Source organism: Rhea pennata, chromosome 16 (assembly GCF_028389875.1).
Source record: "Rhea pennata isolate bPtePen1 chromosome 16, bPtePen1.pri, whole genome shotgun sequence".
NCBI classification, from domain to species: domain Eukaryota; kingdom Metazoa; phylum Chordata; class Aves; order Rheiformes; family Rheidae; genus Rhea; species Rhea pennata.
In genome coordinates, this window is record NC_084678.1 from 3,178,673 (window position 1) to 3,200,036 (window position 21,364).

The 21,364-nt window shown below is 45.5% G+C and overlaps 2 protein-coding genes across 5 annotated transcripts in view; one reads left to right on the forward strand and one right to left on the reverse strand.

Annotated features, from left to right (window-relative positions):
* Nucleotides 1-10,327, reverse strand: part of AHCY (adenosylhomocysteinase) — a 28,854-nt gene extending 18,527 nt beyond the window's left edge. The window contains exons 1-4 of the mRNA XM_062588882.1: nucleotides 10,244-10,327; nucleotides 8,477-8,667; nucleotides 5,518-5,593; nucleotides 3,575-3,727 (exon numbers count right to left, since the gene is read on the reverse strand). Coding sequence (XP_062444866.1) covers nucleotides 3,575-3,727; nucleotides 5,518-5,593; nucleotides 8,477-8,667; nucleotides 10,244-10,271 — 448 coding nt within the window. The 5' untranslated portion in view covers nucleotides 10,272-10,327. The remainder of the gene's footprint in view (nucleotides 1-3,574; nucleotides 3,728-5,517; nucleotides 5,594-8,476; nucleotides 8,668-10,243) is intronic.
* A 10,131-nt stretch (nucleotides 10,328-20,458) lies between these two features.
* Nucleotides 20,459-21,364, forward strand: part of ITCH (itchy E3 ubiquitin protein ligase) — a 63,216-nt gene continuing 62,310 nt past the window's right edge. For all 4 annotated transcript variants that reach the window (XM_062588863.1, XM_062588864.1, XM_062588865.1 and 1 more), the window contains exon 1: nucleotides 20,459-20,505. The gene's annotated coding sequence lies outside the window, so the exon portion shown is untranslated. The remainder of the gene's footprint in view (nucleotides 20,506-21,364) is intronic.

The window sequence follows — 21,364 nt, forward strand, 5'->3', positions numbered from 1 at the left end:
TCTGGCTTTGATGTTCTCACTAGCAAGTCAACCCAGGGTGTGCCAGGTGGCTGCTCAGACTCACTGGTCCTGGGGGAAACAAACAGAAACCAAGAGATATTAGCCTCCCTTTTGCCCCTCAGACCAGCAGTTAGAAACACTTGTACAGCATAAATAGAGATCAGCACCTCCAGAAGGAAAGCTGGCTCTTGATGAAGCTGATTTGCCCCCAAAGGTCTGTCTCATCAGACCTTAAATTAACCCTTAGCTACAGTCAGCTTGGTTACATATAGACAGAATGAGTTCAGGTTTTGGTACCTTCAAATCTTGTTTGAAGGGACAGGAAAAACTAAAGAACACTATTGCACAGCAAAATATGGGAGCTGTAGCAAGTCTCCAAAAAGCAGCAATTTGCCAAAAGCAGCAGCTTTTCAGTGCAACAGTCTGCATTAGGCACAATCATTCCCTTCCTGGGAAGGGATCTCTGCAGATTGTGGCAGAGATCTCCAGCTCAAAACTGCCCCCTGAAGACTAACAGACATGCACTCCTTCTTTCTTCAAAAGCTGTCCAGGCTGACATTTCTAAGCTTAGCAGATTTTCTTTACCTTTAAGATACATTTACCTCGGAGAATCTGACCTCATGTAACTCAGCAGCTTCCCTTCCCTCACAAAGGCCTCCCTGCTGCCCCAGGCAACATTTATATCTGGTCTAACCCACTTCGAAACTCTGCAGTAAGAAACACTGCCTACATCACTAGTTTCAATGACCTTTTACAGAATGGACTACAGAGAAGAGCCTACAGCAACTAAACTAAGAAAAAAAATCTTACTAAATATCCAAAGCTGCTTTGCTCTCCTACCTGATAAATGAACAAATCTGCATTAATAGATCATAAGTATTCCCATTTTCTCAGTCCTTTCTGAAGAGCAATCTTTTGCACAGATACCACAGACATTCTTTCTGTGAGCTCAGATGGCTTTCTCCTCTGTTCAGTTCTGAAGTTTTTCCTCTTGTACCTTCAGTTACCCTGTTTTTAAGGACACTTTAGAGGAATAATCCAGTAGTACAAAGTCATTCTGCCCTCTAATGGCAGTCTGGGTTAGGGGAGAGAAAAAGCTTGTTGAGAATTTCCGCATGTCTATTTAACAACACAATTCCTAGTTGAAGAAAACTTGAATGAATTAAAGAGACCAATTTTCAACTACTAGTTTAGTCCTGATGTGCAGCTAACCTATTTAACTTACTTGTGGCTGAAACATGGAAGACAGGCAGGCAGGTCCCCCTCTGAAATTAGGCCAAAAAACTTGTCCAATCCTTAACTGGCATATGGCACTTTCAGCCGTTCACTTCTATGCACAGCTCAATTGCATGTGTTAATATTTGACGGCAGAATCTTCACTAAATTAGCTTTCTCCACATCTCAGAGAACAATAACATGCAGAAATGTCTCTCATGCTCAAGGTTCAGTCTTTCCAAATTTTGTGCCTGCTCTGCTGACATTACTGCTGTCCCTACTTTGCCCCCAAAGAGGTCACTGAACTGTGACGTTAATCCATTTTCAGTGACCTTCAAATATCACAAGCCCTTGGTATTTGTTAGCCTCTATTATCTTCACAATACAAATACACAGGATGCCACACAGGTGGTTGCTACATTTAAGCAACCTTAAAGCCTTAAACAGCCTTTAAGCATAGGACTAAGTGTAGAGCTCAGTTAAAGGAAATCAAGGTTCTATGCAGTGGGCCCGTTTCAAGAAGTTTTCCTACTTCTGAGGAGAGTTGGATCGAATAGCAAAACAGATCAAGTTCTATCTGCTCCCATAGAGATCACTCCTGGTCAGTTTGTGAATTGCTGCAAGGCTTTTCAACTACTGTCAGTCCAGATGCCACATACATTTGGGCAAAGAAAATGTTGACAGGTAAGACATCTAGTTTAGACTACTTAAGAATGCAATGCATTCCTGCAAGTTTAGGAAGCAATCACAGGCACTAGGGATGTTGCTCTTGATGGCAGACCAGAGAGGGATGCAAAGACAGGAGACAATTCAACCAGTGCTCCACTCCACCATACTATACTGGTCCTTGTACGACAAGAGCAAGGGACAAGTAAAATGGAAGAGAGGTTAGAAGGCAGAAGAAGAGGCAAATAGGAATTCCAGATATGTGGAAGACAGCTCAGTGCAAGCACCCTCAGAAGTAAGGATACAAGTGTAGTTGCACAGCAGGGGAACAATCCTGCAGAACAGAGGGTATGAACACGAAAAATGCATTTTGGGGCCCCAATAACGCCAGGGAGAGAGTGTCATGACCAATCTTGACATTTCTTGGTATCAAGCGGTAGGAAAATAAGAGGTCATCTAACATCAGACAGAGCCAATCTACGAAGCAAAATAGAACTTTGATGGAAGAGTAGGGATCTGAGCTTGGCTGAGCAGATATCAAAGAAAATCTCAGATTACAGTTTAAATAATACCAAGTAAGGTGTTCACTGCAGAAGAACAACTGACACCAAGATGAGGGTGGCAGAAAGTGAATATGGTCCCATAGAAGCAGTTTCCTCTTCCTTTTTACCTACCCTGACAAGCACAATGACAGGAAGTAACTCCAGACTCTTACACTCATACAGCTCTACCTGTGGCATGCCTTCTGATTTTATTTCCCTCCTGTATCTTCCTCTTAAAACAGCACAAGACTCAGAACAGAGCTGCTCCAGCATGCTTCTCCAGCAACCCCATCTCCATGGACCAAGAACAAGCAGCAGCACACTTCATGGTATCAGCTTAGTTTCTCTGTGTACACATTCCTGTTCAGTTTTTTTCCACATCCTAGATCAAACATGCCCTTTGGCAACATTGGACCTCTGTGGCCTGCAGCAGTAGCAAAGACTACATATGCTGGGAGCGCTAAGGAGAAGCTGCCACGCTTGCTGGCACAGATCAGTGTGCTACTAGCGTTCATGCCAAATTCATTTCAGAGAAATCATTTTACATAAGCATGTTAGCCACATCACACAATCTATTCTCAGTTTTACTAACCTACACTTAAGGTAATAAATCAACAAAGCAAGAGTCCCAAACCTGACTCCATCAGCATCTTTGACTGCCGACAAATTGGATAAAAGTGAATGCCTTGTAGTTTATTTACTGCAGAAAACCCTTTCCAAGAAAGGCTACAGGTTGTCATTTCATCCATAGGTGCACTAAGAGGATGAGGAAGAAAAAGCATTAATGTTAAAAAATATTAATTGCAAGCAGTAGCCATTAAGCAATTCTAAAACATAGCCCATTTCCAGGAAACACTTAGCACCATTAGCAGCATCACTTGTCATTTTCAGGTAACAGGCACTGAGAAGGATGGCCAGAAGGACAGGTCACAGCAGTATATTACAAAGCACAGGCAGAAAAAACAAGTCCTGTAGGCAAGAGATTCTGGTCTGGGACTGTAAGTAATTTTCCTGCATACATTATAGCCTGTTTACACATGCCTATCCCTCCTCTCCCCACCCCTTTTAAACAAGCATGGAATTCCCACAAACAACCTACCTAAATGACCTGCCAAGAGCAGCTATGCCTGATATAACAGGCTACAAGTTACCTTTCAAAAGCTGTGGGTATTTGGTATGAACAAGGTTGGTAAGGTCTCCACCATCATCTAAAATCATGTTGAGAGGCTGCCCATCCTTGAAGTACAGGGTCTGCTCAATGCACCACAGATATTCCTCATCCGTCTCCCCTTTCCAGGCAAACACTACATAGAAAAAAACACACAATTAGACAGTTTCTTACTCAGCACATAGCAGAGCAGATGCTTACCTGCATCTGGAGGTCAGAAGAGACTTCTGCATCAAGAAACAGATACCAGCATGAGAAGTGAAGTCACTTCATCTTATATTTCAGGCCACAAACTTGGTCAAAACTTTTAGTCTTATCTGCTCCCTTCTTACTCTTCTATGTTAAGAGAGACAGATCAAAGCAAACTGAACCAGACTGATACCAACAATGCCCCATTTTCTCCCTTATTTCACTCTGTGTTACCAGGAATCAGGAGACAATGGATATACTGATACAGGCAAATGCACTGATTAAAACAACCCAAAAGAGGTAGCACACTTTACCTGGTGATTAGTTCATGCTACAAGCTCTTCAGTAGCCTTGAATTTAAGTTCTACTCGCCAGCACAGTGCTAAAATCCAAGATGCTGGGCCTCCTCTGCTCTTCATGCTATATTAGCATATACATCTAGACCAGTACATCTACCACCAGTAACATGCTGCAACCACTAACACTTTTCATCTAACACTAGCAGTACTTTCACCTTTCTAGGCATCTGTATTCCCAATTTCATGCTATATTTGAGTCTCAGCAGTACTCTGCTATTCAAACATGCACTAAGCTTACAGTTTACATACCCTAAGGTGGGACACCTGCTGAACTGCCCTATTTTCATTTTCTGTATAAGAAAACTTCAACTCTGAGCCACAAAGAACCACTTCTGCAAACACCCTTTCTGCAGAAACATGCACCAGTACCTCAGATTGTACAAAGATCAGCACTCCTTCAAGACCTGGTAAATTCAATATGCAAAGCGTAATATTAACAAAAAGAGTAAGGCCTACAAAGCAAGGCAGAGATTAAGAACTTTAAACATTCCATCCCTAAACTGCTCTTCAGCTGAATTTTGGGTGTGGTTGAGAGCAGTGAGGAAGATATCCAATCTGGACAGTCTCCCAGGTCCTCTGACATCATATGCCATAGACAGGCAAGAGGTGATGCACACAGCTAGTAACAGCACAGGAGCCCAAAAAAAGGGACCACTTCCTTCATTAGCTTATAATAGACCACAGCTGGGAAAAGATTTGCAGCCATAGGTAATTATAACAGAAATGGAAGACAGCCCAAAACAGAATCAGGCTGTCAGAAATGAGATATAGCTTCTGCAAGCACCCAGATTCAGGCCATGCAGTTCCTAGCATACAGACTCACAAGGACTGTATGTCCTAAAGCTGAAGAGTGCCACAGATTAATGTATTCATGCTGATCAGCAAGAAATTTCTATTTAATGGAAAGCAACAAAAATAAAACAGTAGCATTTTGACAAACCACTTCAGGGATGTTTGGTCCTAGCCTTGGCCTTAAAATATATTGAGCATTGACTCCAACTGTAATAGAGCACACTGCAGTCAGCATCTCCTGTTCAACAACAACTAGCACTAGACTTAATGAAAAGCACCAGGCACCTATGTCTAAACACATCCAAGGCATCAATTTATTGCCTAGCCAGTTTAATCACCTTAGTAACCAGACTTAAAGCCGCTAGCACACAGCCTGGATCCCTTGCAGCCATTGCAGACAAGATCAGTCACTCTTAGGTCTGATGCAATTCAGCTTGAATCAAGTGTCATCTTGTGTAATAACCACTGCTTTGATGAGCTATTTCTATCCTAAAGCTTATTCTTGAAAGTTTGATTTTTACACAATTTGATTTAGCTAGAACAGGCAGTACACACTAATTCAGAGTAAATTAGAACATAGGCTTACCAGGGATACCTGCTTTCGCAATAGCTGCTGCAGCATGGTCCTGAGTGGAGAAAATGTTACAGCTTGACCATTGTACCTGGAAAACAATCAAGGTTTTATTTGCTGAGCAAAGTTCTGAGATATCAGGCATTCTCATCCAGAAATAGAAGTTAAAAGGGGAGCAAGAGAAGAATGGCATATTAGTGCAAATTTCTGACCTTTCAGTAGCTCTGCAAAAGTTACAGGAAAACTAAGTATCTAACTAGGACAGGGAGAATAATGCTACTTAGGGAGAGAGAGCAATGGAGCTTCAGCTGTGCCATACATTCAGCCATCTCCTTACTCAAAAGAGCTTCTGCCAGACAGCCACAGCATACATTCAGCTATAGATCTGCAAGTGCACAGTATGGTGAGTTTAAAAAGTCTGGGTCAATAAAGTTCAGGTTTTCAAGAGAGCCACATAGCAAGTGTCCAGTGAAGAATGCGGACACACAGCAACACACCTGCTAGAACTCAGAAGGGTCAGAAATGCAGCTGAAATGCTACACTCAATCAACAGGCATTCTTTAAGATTATGCTCACCCAACTCCCACTCTGTGCTCCAGTCATGGAAGCTTTTCCAGCTGAGCTAAGCATTTTCCACAGATTTCATAACTAGGCTCAGGTACCTAGAAAAGCAACAGCATGTTGCTGAGTTGCACTGAAAAGTATCTGTGTACCTATTGCAACTCACCAGCTTCCTAGAAAGCACCGCATCTGACAGCCACGTGCTCGAGCGGCTCTATTCCCTACAGGGCTGACTGGCAGGTATACACATGCTTATTTATAACAAATCTTAACGAGAGGGGGCAATAAGGTATAATCCTTCATCCTGTTTTCACACACACATCCAATTTTATCAAGAATTAGTATACTTCAGAGCGAGGCTACAGTAGCAAGCCCTGTGGTTCCCCATTTAGGCCTACACAACCAGTGTTTGTTACTGAAAACATATCTTCAAGGAGTATAGGAAAATTGAATTCATGAAGTCAAGCCCTCTCCCTCCTCACTTGCATTCTTCTGAGCTCCCACCATGTCAGTACAGATGCCACAAGGAGAATGAATATTTGAATGAAATTCAAATATACTGAAAACCTGTATATTACTTACACTTGAAGCAAGATACAAAATAAAAGCACTTAAATTCTGCATCCCCAGATCTGTAACACCAGTTTGTAAAAATGACACAGACTCAAGAATAACTGGCATACCTGATAGGCTCAGAGACTAATATTTGTACCCTTATAGCTCCCTGGTTATGAAGAGGATACATCTCTATTACTGTTTTAGAACTCCTGCTGAACTGAAGCAGAGTATTCATACCATCTTTGTTAGCCTAGCCAAAAAAGGGATGTTAAGTTCACTATGCTGCACAGGGAAGCACATCCTCATTATGTAGTGTACTTTCTTTACAGGTTTTCTCCTCCCTCCCAGGCACTGAAGTTCTGGCACAAAAGATGAACCAGGGCTCAATCCAAACAGAAGTCAAAGTCTAAACAAACATGTAGACATCAAGACAAGAAGGGAGCTCACAATCAAGTCCCAAGTTAACATGACAGCACACATCTTAGAGGGGCAACCTGAACTTACTCTTAGAGGAACCAAAGGTCTGCAGGTACTTCCCCTAGTAACTTGAATGAACCCCAGGGGAGACCAATCTGGCATTGGGCTCAAGCTAAAGCTGCCTGACAATGCTTAAGCACCCAGCTACTGCCTAGGCCAGCCACACTAGGAGACAGTAACAGGAGCAGCAAAGAGCAAATTTAGTGGCTAGTGCTCAGTTTTAAATTCTGAGGGAATAAGTAGTTAGAATGAAGCCTGGACTGTATCTCCAGGTCAGAGCTCCTTTCCCCAGCCTCCTTTAGCACTGCACCATTTACAAGAGCAAAACAGCTTTGAACAGGCTGAACAACATTTCCATGCAGAATAACATGTAGCCTACAAATATCTAGACCAATCCCACACTTCTTAAGTTTTAACCTTTAGGCTATTACAAAAGTTTCCCCTTTTCCCAGTGCCTTTTGATCAGTGTAACACTGATATACTCTTAACCACTTAGGTACCTGTTCTCAGGAATCCAGGATCTAGATTCCACACAGGTAGAGATACCTCTGGGCAGCCTAGGTTCAGGCAGCTAAACTTCAGGGAGAAGGGATTTCTGATGAAACATTGTGCTTTGCATAATCCATCATCAAGCTCCAGTCAGCTCCCTGCTTAGTGGACAAGCTATCTGGATTGTGCTAAAATGCCTAGCTCTCTGCTCATGCCCTGTATGACGTTTGGACTTCATTCTGCAAGCCAGGCACAGGGTGCGATGCAGTAGATGGCTTGTAAGCATCTCAGTCTTTAATACAGGCTGAGGTAACCAGTCCAAAGTCACGTAGTGAATTCAGAGTCAATGGAGTCTCTGGCCCTGATCACTGTCTTCCTGTTGTTTGTGATCCTGCACAGCTCCAGGGACAAAAGGCGCTCTCAGATGGCTTCATTAATTTTTGCTGACTTTACCAGGACATGGTATGGTTCTTAATCCAGGTTAATCTGCACTGGAGACAGTCACTACAGATTCAGCATTACCAGCATACCAGCAACAGCAGGACATGCCTGAGCACAGCACAACTGTGTGGGCGCAGCTCTTGGCACAGCTCCTCAGGGTGCTGTACAGACAGCTGCTTATAGGCTGAAGCCATCAACCCTGCCCTGGATAAAATGGGTACTCAGGAAGATGCAGTTTGCCTGCAACTCGAGGGCATATGCATTCCAGGCAATAAGCCTTTTGCTGAAGAAAGAGGTAATCCATCCACCTGGAGACTGCAGTGTGGTCTCTTCTGAGAAGTTCAGAAATCTGCCAGGATCCCCTAGGGCAGTTACACAAACAGAAGCAGTGCCCTAGGCAGAACATTACCTAAGAGCACATGGAAGGAGAAACTCAAAGATACTTTACCTCAGCTCCCAGCTCTATAAGGGTCTCTATGAGAACTGCTGTCTGCACTGTCATGTGAAGGCAACCTGCAATACGTGCACCTTTCAGCGGCTTCGATGCAGCATACATCTCCCGCATCTTCATCAGCCCTGGCATCTCATTCTCTGCGATCTCAATGGCCTTGCGACCCCAGTCCGCAAGGCTGATGTCAGCTGCAAGCAAAGGAGGACAGGTGTTGGAGTTTAAATAGCTGAAGACTTGGTATCTACTCACACACTTGCAGGCTGCAACAGCTGAACTGAACACTGAACAGCTGGGAGGCAGAGTTGAAGGAACAGACCCCATCCCTGTTACTCTGATTTTATGCTTTGGTACACAGGCTTTCAAACTAGTTGAGACCACACTAACAATGTTCAGATAATGAAGCTCATTAATTCAGTAGGCCTCTAGCCTTAAGCACCCCTCCTGACAGATATTGCCCAATGTCTGACACTTCCTGTCAGAATTTACTTCCATAGCATTAAGATTTTCACTCACAAGTCCAGCTCCCCCTTCTCCTTCCCTGTAAAGGTATAAGCTTCAGTGTTCCTAGAGCCCTTGCTCCACAATTTTCCAAGCACCTGGAAAATTCTATTTCTAACCCTGTGAAAAGAACCTACAGTAGGAAAGTTCACCAAAAACTGGAAAGAAAAATAAATGAATGAAAGATTTCCAGCAGTCCACCTAGGGGTAGAGAACACAGCTCTCACAGTGGAGCAGTAAGTCCAGCCTTACCTACGAAGGCACTAGGGTAAGCAGCTAATGCCCAGGCACACTATTTTACAGCAGCGGACAGCACTGAATGTCGCTCTTACTTGGTTATTTCAGTCACAGGAGCTTTTTCCAGGGCTTCCCAGTTTGTTAAGATCTCAGTCAGACAAATTTCTTTCAGCTACCTAGCAGACACAGTCCATTAAGCATTAAAGGAATAACAGGGCCTCTGAATCAGACTGCCTGGTTTAACTCGGGCGAGGTAACTGCATTTGGTTCGAGAATGAAGCCACTGGCCGCTGAAGCCGCTGCCTACGCCTTAGCATGGTCTTCATATGGAGGACACCACTGAGGCATGGGAAGGGGAGGCACTCTGGACACCACAACGAGAGCTGGGGTCCCAAAAAACCCTCCCTTCTATGGGCTCTGCAGCTCTGCTCAGGCTGCTGAAGAAAAGCTCTATACAATTTGGGGTTCACAGCCCTATTCTCTCCTCAGAGGCCTGAGCTCTCTGCGTACGCAAGCCTTGTGGCCAAAGGTTTGTCCTTTGAATTTAGTCTTCACAGACTGCACAAATCTTTGGGGGAAGAAAAGAAGAAACGAAAAATAAAAAAGAAAAGCAGGCTCGGGTGCAGCTCTCTTTAGAGAGACGCCTGAACAGGTCTGTACGGAAACGCACAGCGGAGCTCCCGGGTTCCGGGCGCGCTCCGCGCTCGGTGCCCCGGCAGGGGCTCCCGAAGGCCGGCGGCAGCCCGCGGGCGGCCCGGCCCGGCTCGGCCGCGGCTCCCGCCGCCCCTTCCCCCCGCTCCGCCGCTTATTCTCCAGGCTTCCGCGCGCGGGGGCCGCGCTCCGTCCGCGCCGCTCCCCGCGCAGCCTGCGCGGCCGCACGGCAGCTGCCATCTTCCCGCCCGCCGCGCTCCGCTCCGCCTCGGCGCGGCGCTCCCAGGGCCGCCGCAGGCCGCGCCCAGCGCAGCGCGCTCTTTGCCGGCGCGGCCGGGGCGCCGCGGAGCCGCCGCGCCGCGCCGGGCCCGCACTCACCCACTTTGTACGGCAGCTTGTCCGACATGCCGGCGGGCTGCGGCGGGCGCGCAAGAGGAGGCGGCGGCCGCCCCCAGCGCGCTTTAAACGGAGGCGGCGCCGCCGCCGTGGGGCGGGGCTGCGCCGCGCCGCGCCGCCTTCCCACCCCCAACCAGGGCCGTCTGCAGGGGTCGGCCCCGCGGGGTTAGGGCAGGCGCCAGGGCAGCCGGCTTCGGACCGCCGGGAGCGGGGCGGGAGACCGGGCCCGGGGCGGCCCTCGGACCGCCGGGAGCGGGGCGGGCCCGGGACGGCCCTCGGACCGCCGGGAGCGGGGCAGGCCTAGGGTGGGCCTTGGACCTGGCAGCAATTACCTGAGCAGCAATTTATCTTCTGTGACTGGTCCTACAGAGGGCGGCTCAAATGGAGATATAGAAGTCCCAGTGGGAAACCTGTAGTTACACAGGCAGTACGTATGCAAGTGCTAATATTCAGGTTTGATGTTCAGAGTGCTAGCAGGCCGTACAATCACATCTGGTGCCTACTAAGCAGTTACATAATTCAGAAGGTTCCCAGTGGAGAAACACGTCAGTTCTTTTGGGACTGGTTTACCTAATTCAGTCTTGCCTTCCTCTTTCCAGGGAAGGCAGAAGAAGGGAGGAAATTTGTTAGTTTATGTTATTAACAACTGTTTGTCACAGCTCCAATACACTAGCTCACATCAATGGGACAGCAATTTAGGTTCTGGTAGTTCCCCAGCCTACACAGATACCTACACCAAGGCTGTATCATGCAGCTTCTGCATGGCTCTGCATGCCTGCCTCTGCAGACATGTAAATGAGGGACTTCCCAACAGCTCTCTTTTATATTGTATGGCCTAAAGGCAGCAAAACATCCCGCATACGCCTTGCATTAGATGCCAGCCCACAGCCTTGCCAGCAAACCTGGTTGTCAGATTGTCAATTACAGCAAATGTCTTTGTGCAGTATCCCACAGCAACCCCTTCACATAACATGTCCTTCCTAAATCAATCAGCAAGGCCAGGACAAAGACATCACTTCATATAACTTCTACTAATTTCAGCGCAAGACATACTTCCCTGTGAAGGGTGAAAAGAACCAGCCACCTGACTACAGATAAACCAAAGAGTGGGTGGTCAGAGTTGATACGTATTTATTAAATGAGGACAGATCAGCCCCACCTGGAATGTAGAAGTTCCACCAGCTGACAAAATATTTCCAGTTGTTTATAACTGTGCATGAGGAGTACTTGAAGACAAGTCAAGTTAGCTGCCTTGTTTGCCCTGACCCTTTGATTTAAGAGAAAAAGATAAAAGAGAGAAAAGATAAAGACCTGATATCGTTGTATTCCATTATATCTTAATTTAGAAAGTTAATGCCTCAGCTATTCATGTACACCCTGGGGCCCTCATTGTTGCTGTCACTGGTGGATTTGGGACACCAGATGGCACAATGTAGGTATGAAATGGCAGGGAGTAGGATGGAGTAAAGCAGAGGGAACAGGGAAAGAAACGGAAGAGTCCAAAAAGCGCTCTGTAGCAGAGAACATGAGACAACAGCAGGATGTTTCTCATGTTATACATTCTGTTACTGTTGCATTTACTGTAGTAATTCACATAAGGACGTTCTGGGCTATAAATTTAAATATCTCAAAGTCATTGAAAAACTGTGAAGCTCAGGGGAAAAAAAAAGCTTTTTCTTCATGATAAGCATACGACAGTTTGAAGAATTATATTATAAAAGGTTGGGCTCAAACATCAGTCTAAACTTCTGTATAATACAGATGGTACTTCCTGCAGGTACTCTATACTAAGAAAGTTAATTGCTTGACTAGGGCAAATTATACATTATGTACATTATAATAAACACATTATGCAATCTGAGAGCATTTTTTATAAAAAGAAAGCCATTTTTTGCTGAACAGGATTGTCACAGGATAGTGCACTGAGATGACCGGTGGTGTGAATTGGAAGTATACAGCTGTTGTCTGTAGGACTTCATTTGTCGCAGCAGGTGGAAGATGTGTATCACAGCAGCAAGAATAGTCATACGACTAAAGGAGTGTTGTGGGAGTATGGAGAACTGTGTTCTACCCCTACCTCAGCCCAGCATCCCTTGGTGGCACTCGCTCAGTCTCTTAGGACAGGCTTTGCGTGAGCAATCATTAATATTCCTCATTTTCTAGATGCCTGTATTAAAAAAACTGACAACACATTTTGTTTGGCACATGGGTTCAAGCCATTACCTGACTCCAGCTTCACGGGCTTTACATAAGCTTCAGAGGCAGTAGAGGGGGAAAGTTTGACTCATGCTTGGTGGTACCTACAGATCAGCCCACAGCATTTAACCCACACCAGCTACCATGTAGCCTGTCACCCCTCCGCAGAGGGTGGACATCAGGCAGCCAATAAAAATCACACCACCTCTCACCACTGCAGGCCACAAAGGCAGAGGTGATATATGGGATGCCCAAGGTCAGGCTGTTCTTAGGATCAGCTTGCTGGACACAACGCACTCAAGCTACAGGCATCCTGGAGCCTATGAGGAGCAGGCTATGCTTTTTCCTATTCCTTAGTCAACATTCAGCCAGGCAGTGTGGGCTGAAGTCCAGAGTACAGCACTGAGCTTAGAAAATGCTGCACAATGCTAAATACTCTGACAAATCAAACCCTGTGTGGTACCTGCAAGCAGTGAAAACATCTGACGTTATATTCTATACCTCAGTTTTCCCTTACCTATAAAAAGAGACAATAATTCCAGTTACCCACAAACTCTCACACATTATGCAAAAATAATTCATTCCTGTCCATGAAGCACTAAAACACTGTGATTCAGGAGCACCCTTAAGGAAAGGAATGTTGTTTTACCCTACATAGAGGTTTGATGAGAAGCAGCAAAGAAGAATCTTCATATTGAATGATGCATATAAGGTAGGTGCTGGGTAACTACTATTTCACCAATCACAAACCTGCAGTAAGGTAAAAATCTGCGGTAAGGCAGAGAGAATGTCTGATGATCCAGTTAGACTGTATGATGGTAAACATCACAAGGTGCTGAATGAAGGTCATGACAGTGACTTGCATCTATTAAGTAAAGCACTTCGCTCTGTAGGCTTAAAGTTCTCTTAGCCAGAGCCAACGGTAGGTTTGTGAAGGCCTCAGCCAGCAATTGAAGGTTGTAACAGCCTTCTTCGATACACGCTGCTTAGTGGGGCTCTATGAGGTCTAGAGCCTTTGTTCATGCTTTAATTGGCTTTTAACATAAGGCTGCTATACCTAGCATAAACAAATGCTTATAGTACTCACAAGCATACTACAACTCAGGCTGTGAGTAAGGTCTCCCTACCTGCATCAAGCATAAAATCTCTGAGACATGTTGCTGTACGTGTTTGCACAAAGTCCTTCAAAACATGGTTTCACATTCACTATCTTCCTGTGCAGCAATATAGATAACATCAGTGGGGTTCTAGTTCAGCTTTGAATTATATTATCTCAATCCACAGAGGCATTTACATCACTGCAACTAGCACTAACATTATTATCCTGATACCATTTGTCCCAGTGATGTTAAATTCAACATATTCCATATTCACTACAGCTGACTTTCTCCTCTTATGTCCCTGGTAAAGACTTCTGCACTTCATCAGGCTCTAATTTTGTGTATATAGTGCCACCCGGTTTCCATCATTAACTCCCCGACAGAGGGCAGAGAGAGCCTTCAATTTGACTTCCTTGTCAATGAGATTCTAAGATTTTATGTAATGGTTTGGTTATGACTAAGCTAGTGCCTTCTGAGAGGAGTATGCTTGGTCCAAGGATTTAAAATAGGATATGTTTTTGTTGCAAGAACACTAGAAATTATTTACTCAAGAACATGTAGTCTGTACATCCAGTGCAGGCAAGAAATGAAACAAGAGCTAGAAGAGAATAAATGAACTAGTGTGAAGGGAAGTCTGGACTAATTTTTCCTCTTCCTCCTATTTTCCTTGTGCCACCATTGGGAGAAAAACAACTTTTTTTTTTTTCTTTTTTTTTCTCCCCCTTAGACAAATCCTGTGGTCAGCCTCAGTTGGACAAGAAGCTGGTTCAGTCCCTGACAGCTTCGCAGCTCTAGGTTGGTGGTAAGTCAGTGAAACGTCATCTTCACCTCCCTCTAACCGTTGTAACAAGCATAAGCATAACATGAACTGAGGACCAAGCCCTGAGCCCTGTAGAACAAGTTTAGCCAAGGAAATTCTCTCTTAATCTTGTGTGGGAAATCATGAGAACTGTATCTGTTATGTTAATGGCATGTGATGGGACTGGTATAGCAACCTTCGTGCTCAGTGCTGTTACTCACCTTAAGTCTGCAATTCAGCTGTGTGGTGCTTAGTGCACTCAGAGCCAAGAAAGGCTGGATAAAATAAACAGAATGAATGAGCAAAAATACCAATCAGCAAGGGATATTCGAAGCCTGGACCTGCAGTTTCCATGCAGTCCAAGACCAGAGGTTTGGTTCAGATTTCTTGTCCAGAAGGGTAATGCTGCAGCCCCAGACCCACGGACTTCGTGAAACACAAAACTTGACTTCTTGCTCAACAGAATTTAGAACTTGGGTTGTTTTGTTCTTTTTAGAAGATGAGAGGAGGTCAGTGAGTTGAAATATAGTGGCACTGGGATATCCTGATACTAGGGACTACGGAAGGCAAAGAAGGTATAGATCCGTGAAATTAACACACAGATACTTACTGAATTTGTAATGGAAAAGGTTCCCATTGGCTTCATTTGGCTTTGGGTCAAGCCCCAAGTATTTAAGTAGAAGCTTCTCTCTTTGCATTAATTTTGACATTACATAGCTTTTTATCAGCGCTCTTCTGGTCTGAAATGCAAGATGATTTATACTAGAACAATTTGCAAGGAGGTAAACCATTCAGGGGGTGAGTCAGCCTTTCTGATATAGATAATTTACAGCTGTATAAATGAGGGAGGTTATTAGGGTGGGACAGGAATGGACTTGGGTCCAAACAAAATAAAGGCCTCCTCTCTGTTTTCATCTCTATTTCAAAAATTGAGGAAATGCATGTGTTCCAGTCGCTTGAAGGTCCCAGGTGTAGCATTCAGTGAACAAAGCTGTAAGAGGGACCTGAGGAGTGCTGGTGGGTACCCTGCATGTCTACCGTGCTGAATCACTAAAGCACAGACTGCCTGCAAAGCCGCTGTGTAGACAAGAACTGGGCAGAGCTGTCAATTAAAGAGCACATGGTATGCATCAACACATCCCAGTATCAGCATATGATGTCTTTTTTTCTGAAAAAATCCCCAGATAATCTATGTTATCATGCTCTTCAGTCCCAGGGTAAAATAATGTTCAGCCTTCTGTGTGGGGAGGAAAGAAACAATTTTCCCAGTATCTTGTCCTTCCTTTAAAACATATCCATATCTTAGCTGTGTCATTTCCGTTCCCAAGACACTTAATCATTCCCTGCCAGTTCTCTGATAATGCACTGGAGAGCAATTGAGAAATAAAATAATTAAATAGCCACATGTCTTTGTTTTACCCTTTCATTAGATTACCTGGAAATAATAATAGTCTCTCACCAACCTTGAGGGCTTTGTTCATTTTTTTCTGCAGATAACAGGAAGCAATTTATCTTTTCCTTCTAATACTTTTCTGTATCTCAAGTCAAAGTTATCAATTCAGATTTTAAAGGCAATTAGAAATAGATATACTCTGATGTGGTATTTTTATCTTCATAAGAGAAATCATGAATTCAGACTCCGATAACAAGGCAGAACAACAAAAATTCTCTTTTCGCGGATGGTAACTTCAAAATAAGAAGTCTGATTTTAAAATATTAATCACTTGCTGGAATAATTTCCTAGCTGACAAAGACTGTAGAAGACTTATTTGTAAGAAGACTTACTTTACAATTGTTTATAAAGTGCTTTAAAATCTGATAATAAAAAATGCTGTGAAAATGAAATATTCATGCATTTATTAATCACCAGCTTTACAAAGCCTTAAGTCAACCAGAAGTTTTAAGATCTAAAATAGCTTATCAGCTAAGGGATGTTGGTGACCTCTGATGACTATTCAATACTCATTGTGTGATATTTGCTTGGGGTTGTGTCTATCCCCAGGTGAGTAAGCATCCACACTACCAAAACTGCTTCCATGAACAGATGGTTACTGTGGTCTTTTCAGTATCAGGACTTGGTTTATGTTATCAACTTATTTAGCATTAGTGGATGGAGCTCCTAACCCATGGTGGACAAAAACCCCATGAAACTCAACAACAACAAAAGCACAGTCCTGCCCCAATCGGGAATAACCCCATGTGGCAGGACATGCTGGGAGTGACTGCCCACAGCAGTTCTGTGTAAGATGTCCTGGGATCTCGGTGGACAACAAGTTGAGCAGGAGTCCAGTGTGCCATTGTGGCAAAGAAGGCTGACTACATCCTGGTCTGTGTTAGCAAGCATGCAGCCAGTGGGGTGAGGAAAGAGATCCTTCTGCTTTATTTGGCAGTGGTAAAATCTCATCTGCAGCAATATTTGAGCTCCCCAGTATAAGACAGACACTGACATACTGGTGCTAATCCAGCAGAGGCCATCAAGATGACTGGGGTTGGAGCACAGGATGTATGAGGAGAGGTTGAGACAGCTGCGTCTGTTCAGCTGGAGAAGAAAAGGTGAAGGGGGATCCTAACTGCTGTCTGCGGCTGCCTAACGGGAGCGTGCAGAGAAGACAGAGCCAGACTCTTTATGGAAGTGCACAGGGACAGGACAAGAGGAACAAGTAAGAGTTCCTACAAGGGAAATTCCTGATTAGAAATAAAGCAAAATGTTTTCAATATACAAGTAGTGTCAAACCCTGGACCAGGGGCACAGAGAGTTTGTAGCATGCCCATTCTTAGACATAGTTAAGTCTCAACTGGGCAAGGCCCTGAGCAACATTATCTAAGTTGGACCTAGTTTGAGCAGAGGGTTGGCCTAGTGCTTCCAGAGACCCCTTTCTACCTAAATTGTTCTGTATTTCTGTGATTCTGTGTCTGAATTTACATGTACTTCACTAACATTAAAATAAAAACAAAAAAATTGAGCATTAAACACTTACCAAAGAGTTGAGAAATCTGAATCCTCTTTCCAACTCTGCCAGGGACTTGCTGTGCAATCTTGAGTAAAAGATGTGATCTTGGAAAGAATAGGTTTATCATCTGTGAGGTCCATGGGGACCTGTCAGCTGGGAGGGCAAAAAAGGAGTGAATGAAAGCAGAGTCCATGTTATGAGAGGGAATCCCATAGTCATAGGATAGGAGAAGAAGAGGCGGGTCTAGTGCTTCTGTTATGGGGTCTTGTCGCAGCCCCCTAAATGAAGGATCCTGCGGCTTTGAGGAATCAGAGAGAGCAATCCTCATTTATAGATGCCTATTCAAAAATCTAATGCAATTGCAATACTTCATTCATACTACAGCATTTTTTGTTACCACAACATGAAAGATTCAAACATGGAAATGATTCATACAATGCTATAAAATTCAGACGCGTATCCTGAGTGGTTTCCCAGTCAGCTCCGAGCAGCAACAGCACTAATCCTAGGTATGGTTGTAACAACACAGTTAAGACCACATTAGTGATTTGAATACTATTATTTACAGTAACATCTAGAGGCCCAACTGAGAAAAAATGCTATATATATTTTGCTATGCCACAAGAAATAATCTCTCTCCCAGAGACCTTAAAATCTGCATAGTTAGGATTGGCAAAGAACAAGAAAAAATATTATCAGCCATTTGTATTACCTCTCAGAAAATAATTCACAGAAGCATTATTTGACCATACTAAGCCTAGGAAATGTGAAAAGCTATAAGGTATACACAGGCTTCCCAAAGTCCTTTTTACATGCCAGTCTGTTGGAGTTTTTAGCAGTCAAAGTTATGACAGAGACTAGCAAGAAAATTCCATCTTGTCTGAGAATCACATAGTAATCAAAACCTTAAGTACAAGAAAAAAAACTCAGTCTTTTTCTTCCCTCAATTAAGTAAACAAAGCAGCAGAAATAGTAAAGAACATATGAAAGAATAGGTAAAATATTTGATATATAGCTCTTCTGCTGCTCCATTAAATTCATCTGTGCTTGCCACATTGCTCTAGTGTTGATTCATTATTTGATGTTCCAGTTCACTGACAGAGCATGACTCTTAACAGGGAAAATGCTCTCTGGAAGAGTCTGAATATAAAGATTGAATTAAGTTCCTCTTGTCCTGCATGAACTAATCAGCAGTCTCTGCACCTGGAATGTGTGTTTTTTCTCATGAATTTTACAGAGCAGCCAGCACCAATGTAACTTGATTTGAGCTATCAGCAGAGTAAAAAGATTAGGGTTGCTGAAGTTGAACAGTAACACTTTTCTGAAATGCCAGTTATGAAAGGAAGAAAAAAAAATCTTACACAGAGGAAAATTGAGTGGTGTCCTTGAAAAACAGCCACTGGTTGTTATTAATCTATCTCTGCTTTAGCAACCTGTACCTTGGAAACCTAAAAATCAGCAAGACAAAATTAGAGACTGCAAATGGCCAAGCAATATGCGCACATCTGTTGAAGTCTATAGGAGTCACACATGTATGAGTCTGTGACAGCACTGAACTTTTTCCTGCAAACATTGAACTTCCACTAAAGTCAAAACAAATTCAGATGGCTGGGGAAATGCTCATAGTGTAACTAGCTACTATGTGCCTACACGTTTTGGAATCAAAATGCAAGTACTCAGCAAAAGCAAGCCTAATGTTATGTACCAGCTGTGAGACAGAGCAAATATACCATAAAGGCAATCCAGCTCTGTCGATGTGGAACTCCAGCAAAGATCAGCAATAAGCCTGTGTATCTCAGCAATGGATGGGAGATGATTATATAGATGATTCATGAGAACAAAACTCCATATGTGTAACGCTTCCAGAAATTCATTTTTTATTATTAATTTGAATGGACCGCTATAAATATGTAACTGTAAACGTGTATATGTGGTCAAATAAATGTGGTAAAGGAATGTGAAACTTAAAGCTGAGTGGAAAAGCATTACTGAAAAATCTCCAAAATTTATTTCAGCCATTCAGTTGGTTTGCTGTAACCTTGTCGTCCAACTTGCTCCCCAGGGATGCACATTTTTCTGACAAATCCAAACACTCTTCTGACTTTTCAGCACTTGCAGGCCCTGATTCAGCAGCATATAGTGTTCTGTGCTGAAACGAAAGTGACTGCTGGGTTTGAAGTTACAGGCATGTATACCTTGCTCAGTCATAACTGGGGACTGCTAATTGGCACTGAAAGATATTTATTGTTCTGCCAAGGGAAAACAATCTGAGCTGTTTTCTGGCTTAGGCCTCACCAGCAGAAATGCTAACTTAATTCTAGATGCGGGATCTTTACTATGGGAGTTTATGTGCAAGCTAGGAATGACAAGCTGAATTTTCAGATCCCTACAAGTTATGAAAAAACCCCAAACTTTGCACTTGTAAAGCAAGCAAATTTACTAAAAAAATAGTGAGGATCTGCTCTTGCTTTTTGAAAAGGAAGGAGAGTCTTTGCTTTCATTTCAGAGCAATGGAACTTGCGTATCTTGCTTTTCAAAGAGGAAGTGTATTCTAGCTTCTGTGCACTCAGTTACACAATTGTACATTCTGGTTACACAAAAGCCATCTCTTTAAACAAGAAATGTTTTTACACAAAGATTTAATGAGATAAATGTCTGCAGTGGATGCGGTAGAAACGCACTTGTGTCCCACAACACCTGCCACTGCTGTCGCTTGACCGGTGGAAACTCAGGTTATGCAGCACTCCCTTCGGTACGATCGGAAATAAATAGGCGAATAAATGAGGCCGCACAGGTGTTTTTATACATATCCACACGCACACAGAGTTTACTCCACTGGGGTGGGCGGGTGAGGGCAGGCCCGAGCGGACCTCAGCAGAGTGAAGCAAACCCCAGCTGCGCCCCGGTGCCCGCTGCTCAGGAGAGCTCAGTGCCCCGGCCCCCAACCCCGGCCGCGGCCGCGGCCCCGACCGCCACGGCCACCGCCACCGCCACCCGAGCAGGGCGGAAAGGCGGAGCATGCGCGGAGCATGGCGCGGGGCACGCCGGGAGTTGTAGTCCGGGCGCTCCCGCGGCCGCTCGGAGACTCCGCGCATGCGCACGGCGCGCCCGACTTTGGAAAGTCGCTGCTTGGGGCTGGGTTAGGAGCGGCTGCCATCTTGGCCGAGGGACGGAGGAGCCGCTGCGCCGCCGAGCCTGGTGAGGGCAGCGGGGGGTCTCCGCGTTGCGGGGAGGCGGCAGTGGAGGCGTCGGCGGCGGCGGCGGGGAGCGGGGCCCCGAGCGGAGCCCGCGGGGCGGCGCGTCGCGGCGGGGGCGCGCGGCGGGGCGCGGAGCGGGGGGCGCGGGAGCCCGGCGGGCGGAGGCCCGGCCCGGCCTCTCGGGGGGCTTCCCGGCCGCGCCGGGCGGGCGGGCGGGGGCCCCTGCCGCGCTGCCTCGCCGAGCCCCGGTGGCGGCGGCTCTCGGGACGGGGGGCGGGTCGGGGCGGGACGGGACGCGACGGGGCGAGACGGCAGCACGGCCCCGGGCCCCGGTGGCGGTCCTGGGACCCCGGCGCTGCCCCGCGGGCGCTGCCTGCCCCCGGCCTGTGCTGCGCGGCCCAGCCAGGCTCCCGCTGCGCTGCGGCCGCCGCCCGCGGCGGCCGGTCCCGCAGCTCTGCGTGCTTTGCCCCGCTCGGATTTGCCTCCTCTGCCCTGTGGGTCCCTGCCAGCCTGGCCGCTGAGATCCGTCGCTCTCTGAGGGCCTCGGCGGTTCGCGCCCGGCAGAGGCTTTGCTTTCCGGCGGCCCTTCCGTGCCCAGCCCTGTCTCCAGCCCTTGTGCGCAGCCCCCTCCCCAAGGAGCCCGGCCCCTGTCCTGGGGCCCCTCTCTGGGGGAGGCTGCTGCCGGCGCCGTTTCCCTGGGGTTTGCCTCGTCTCCTCAGGGTGCAGCTGTGGCCTGAAGTGGTGATTCCCAGTGGTAAAGTGTGAGAGTGGCTGGAGGTTTATACTGAACCGTGTTCCTTCCTATAAACATAGCAGAATGGCAGTACTGGTGCCACCGTTTTATTTTGGAAACATTGATA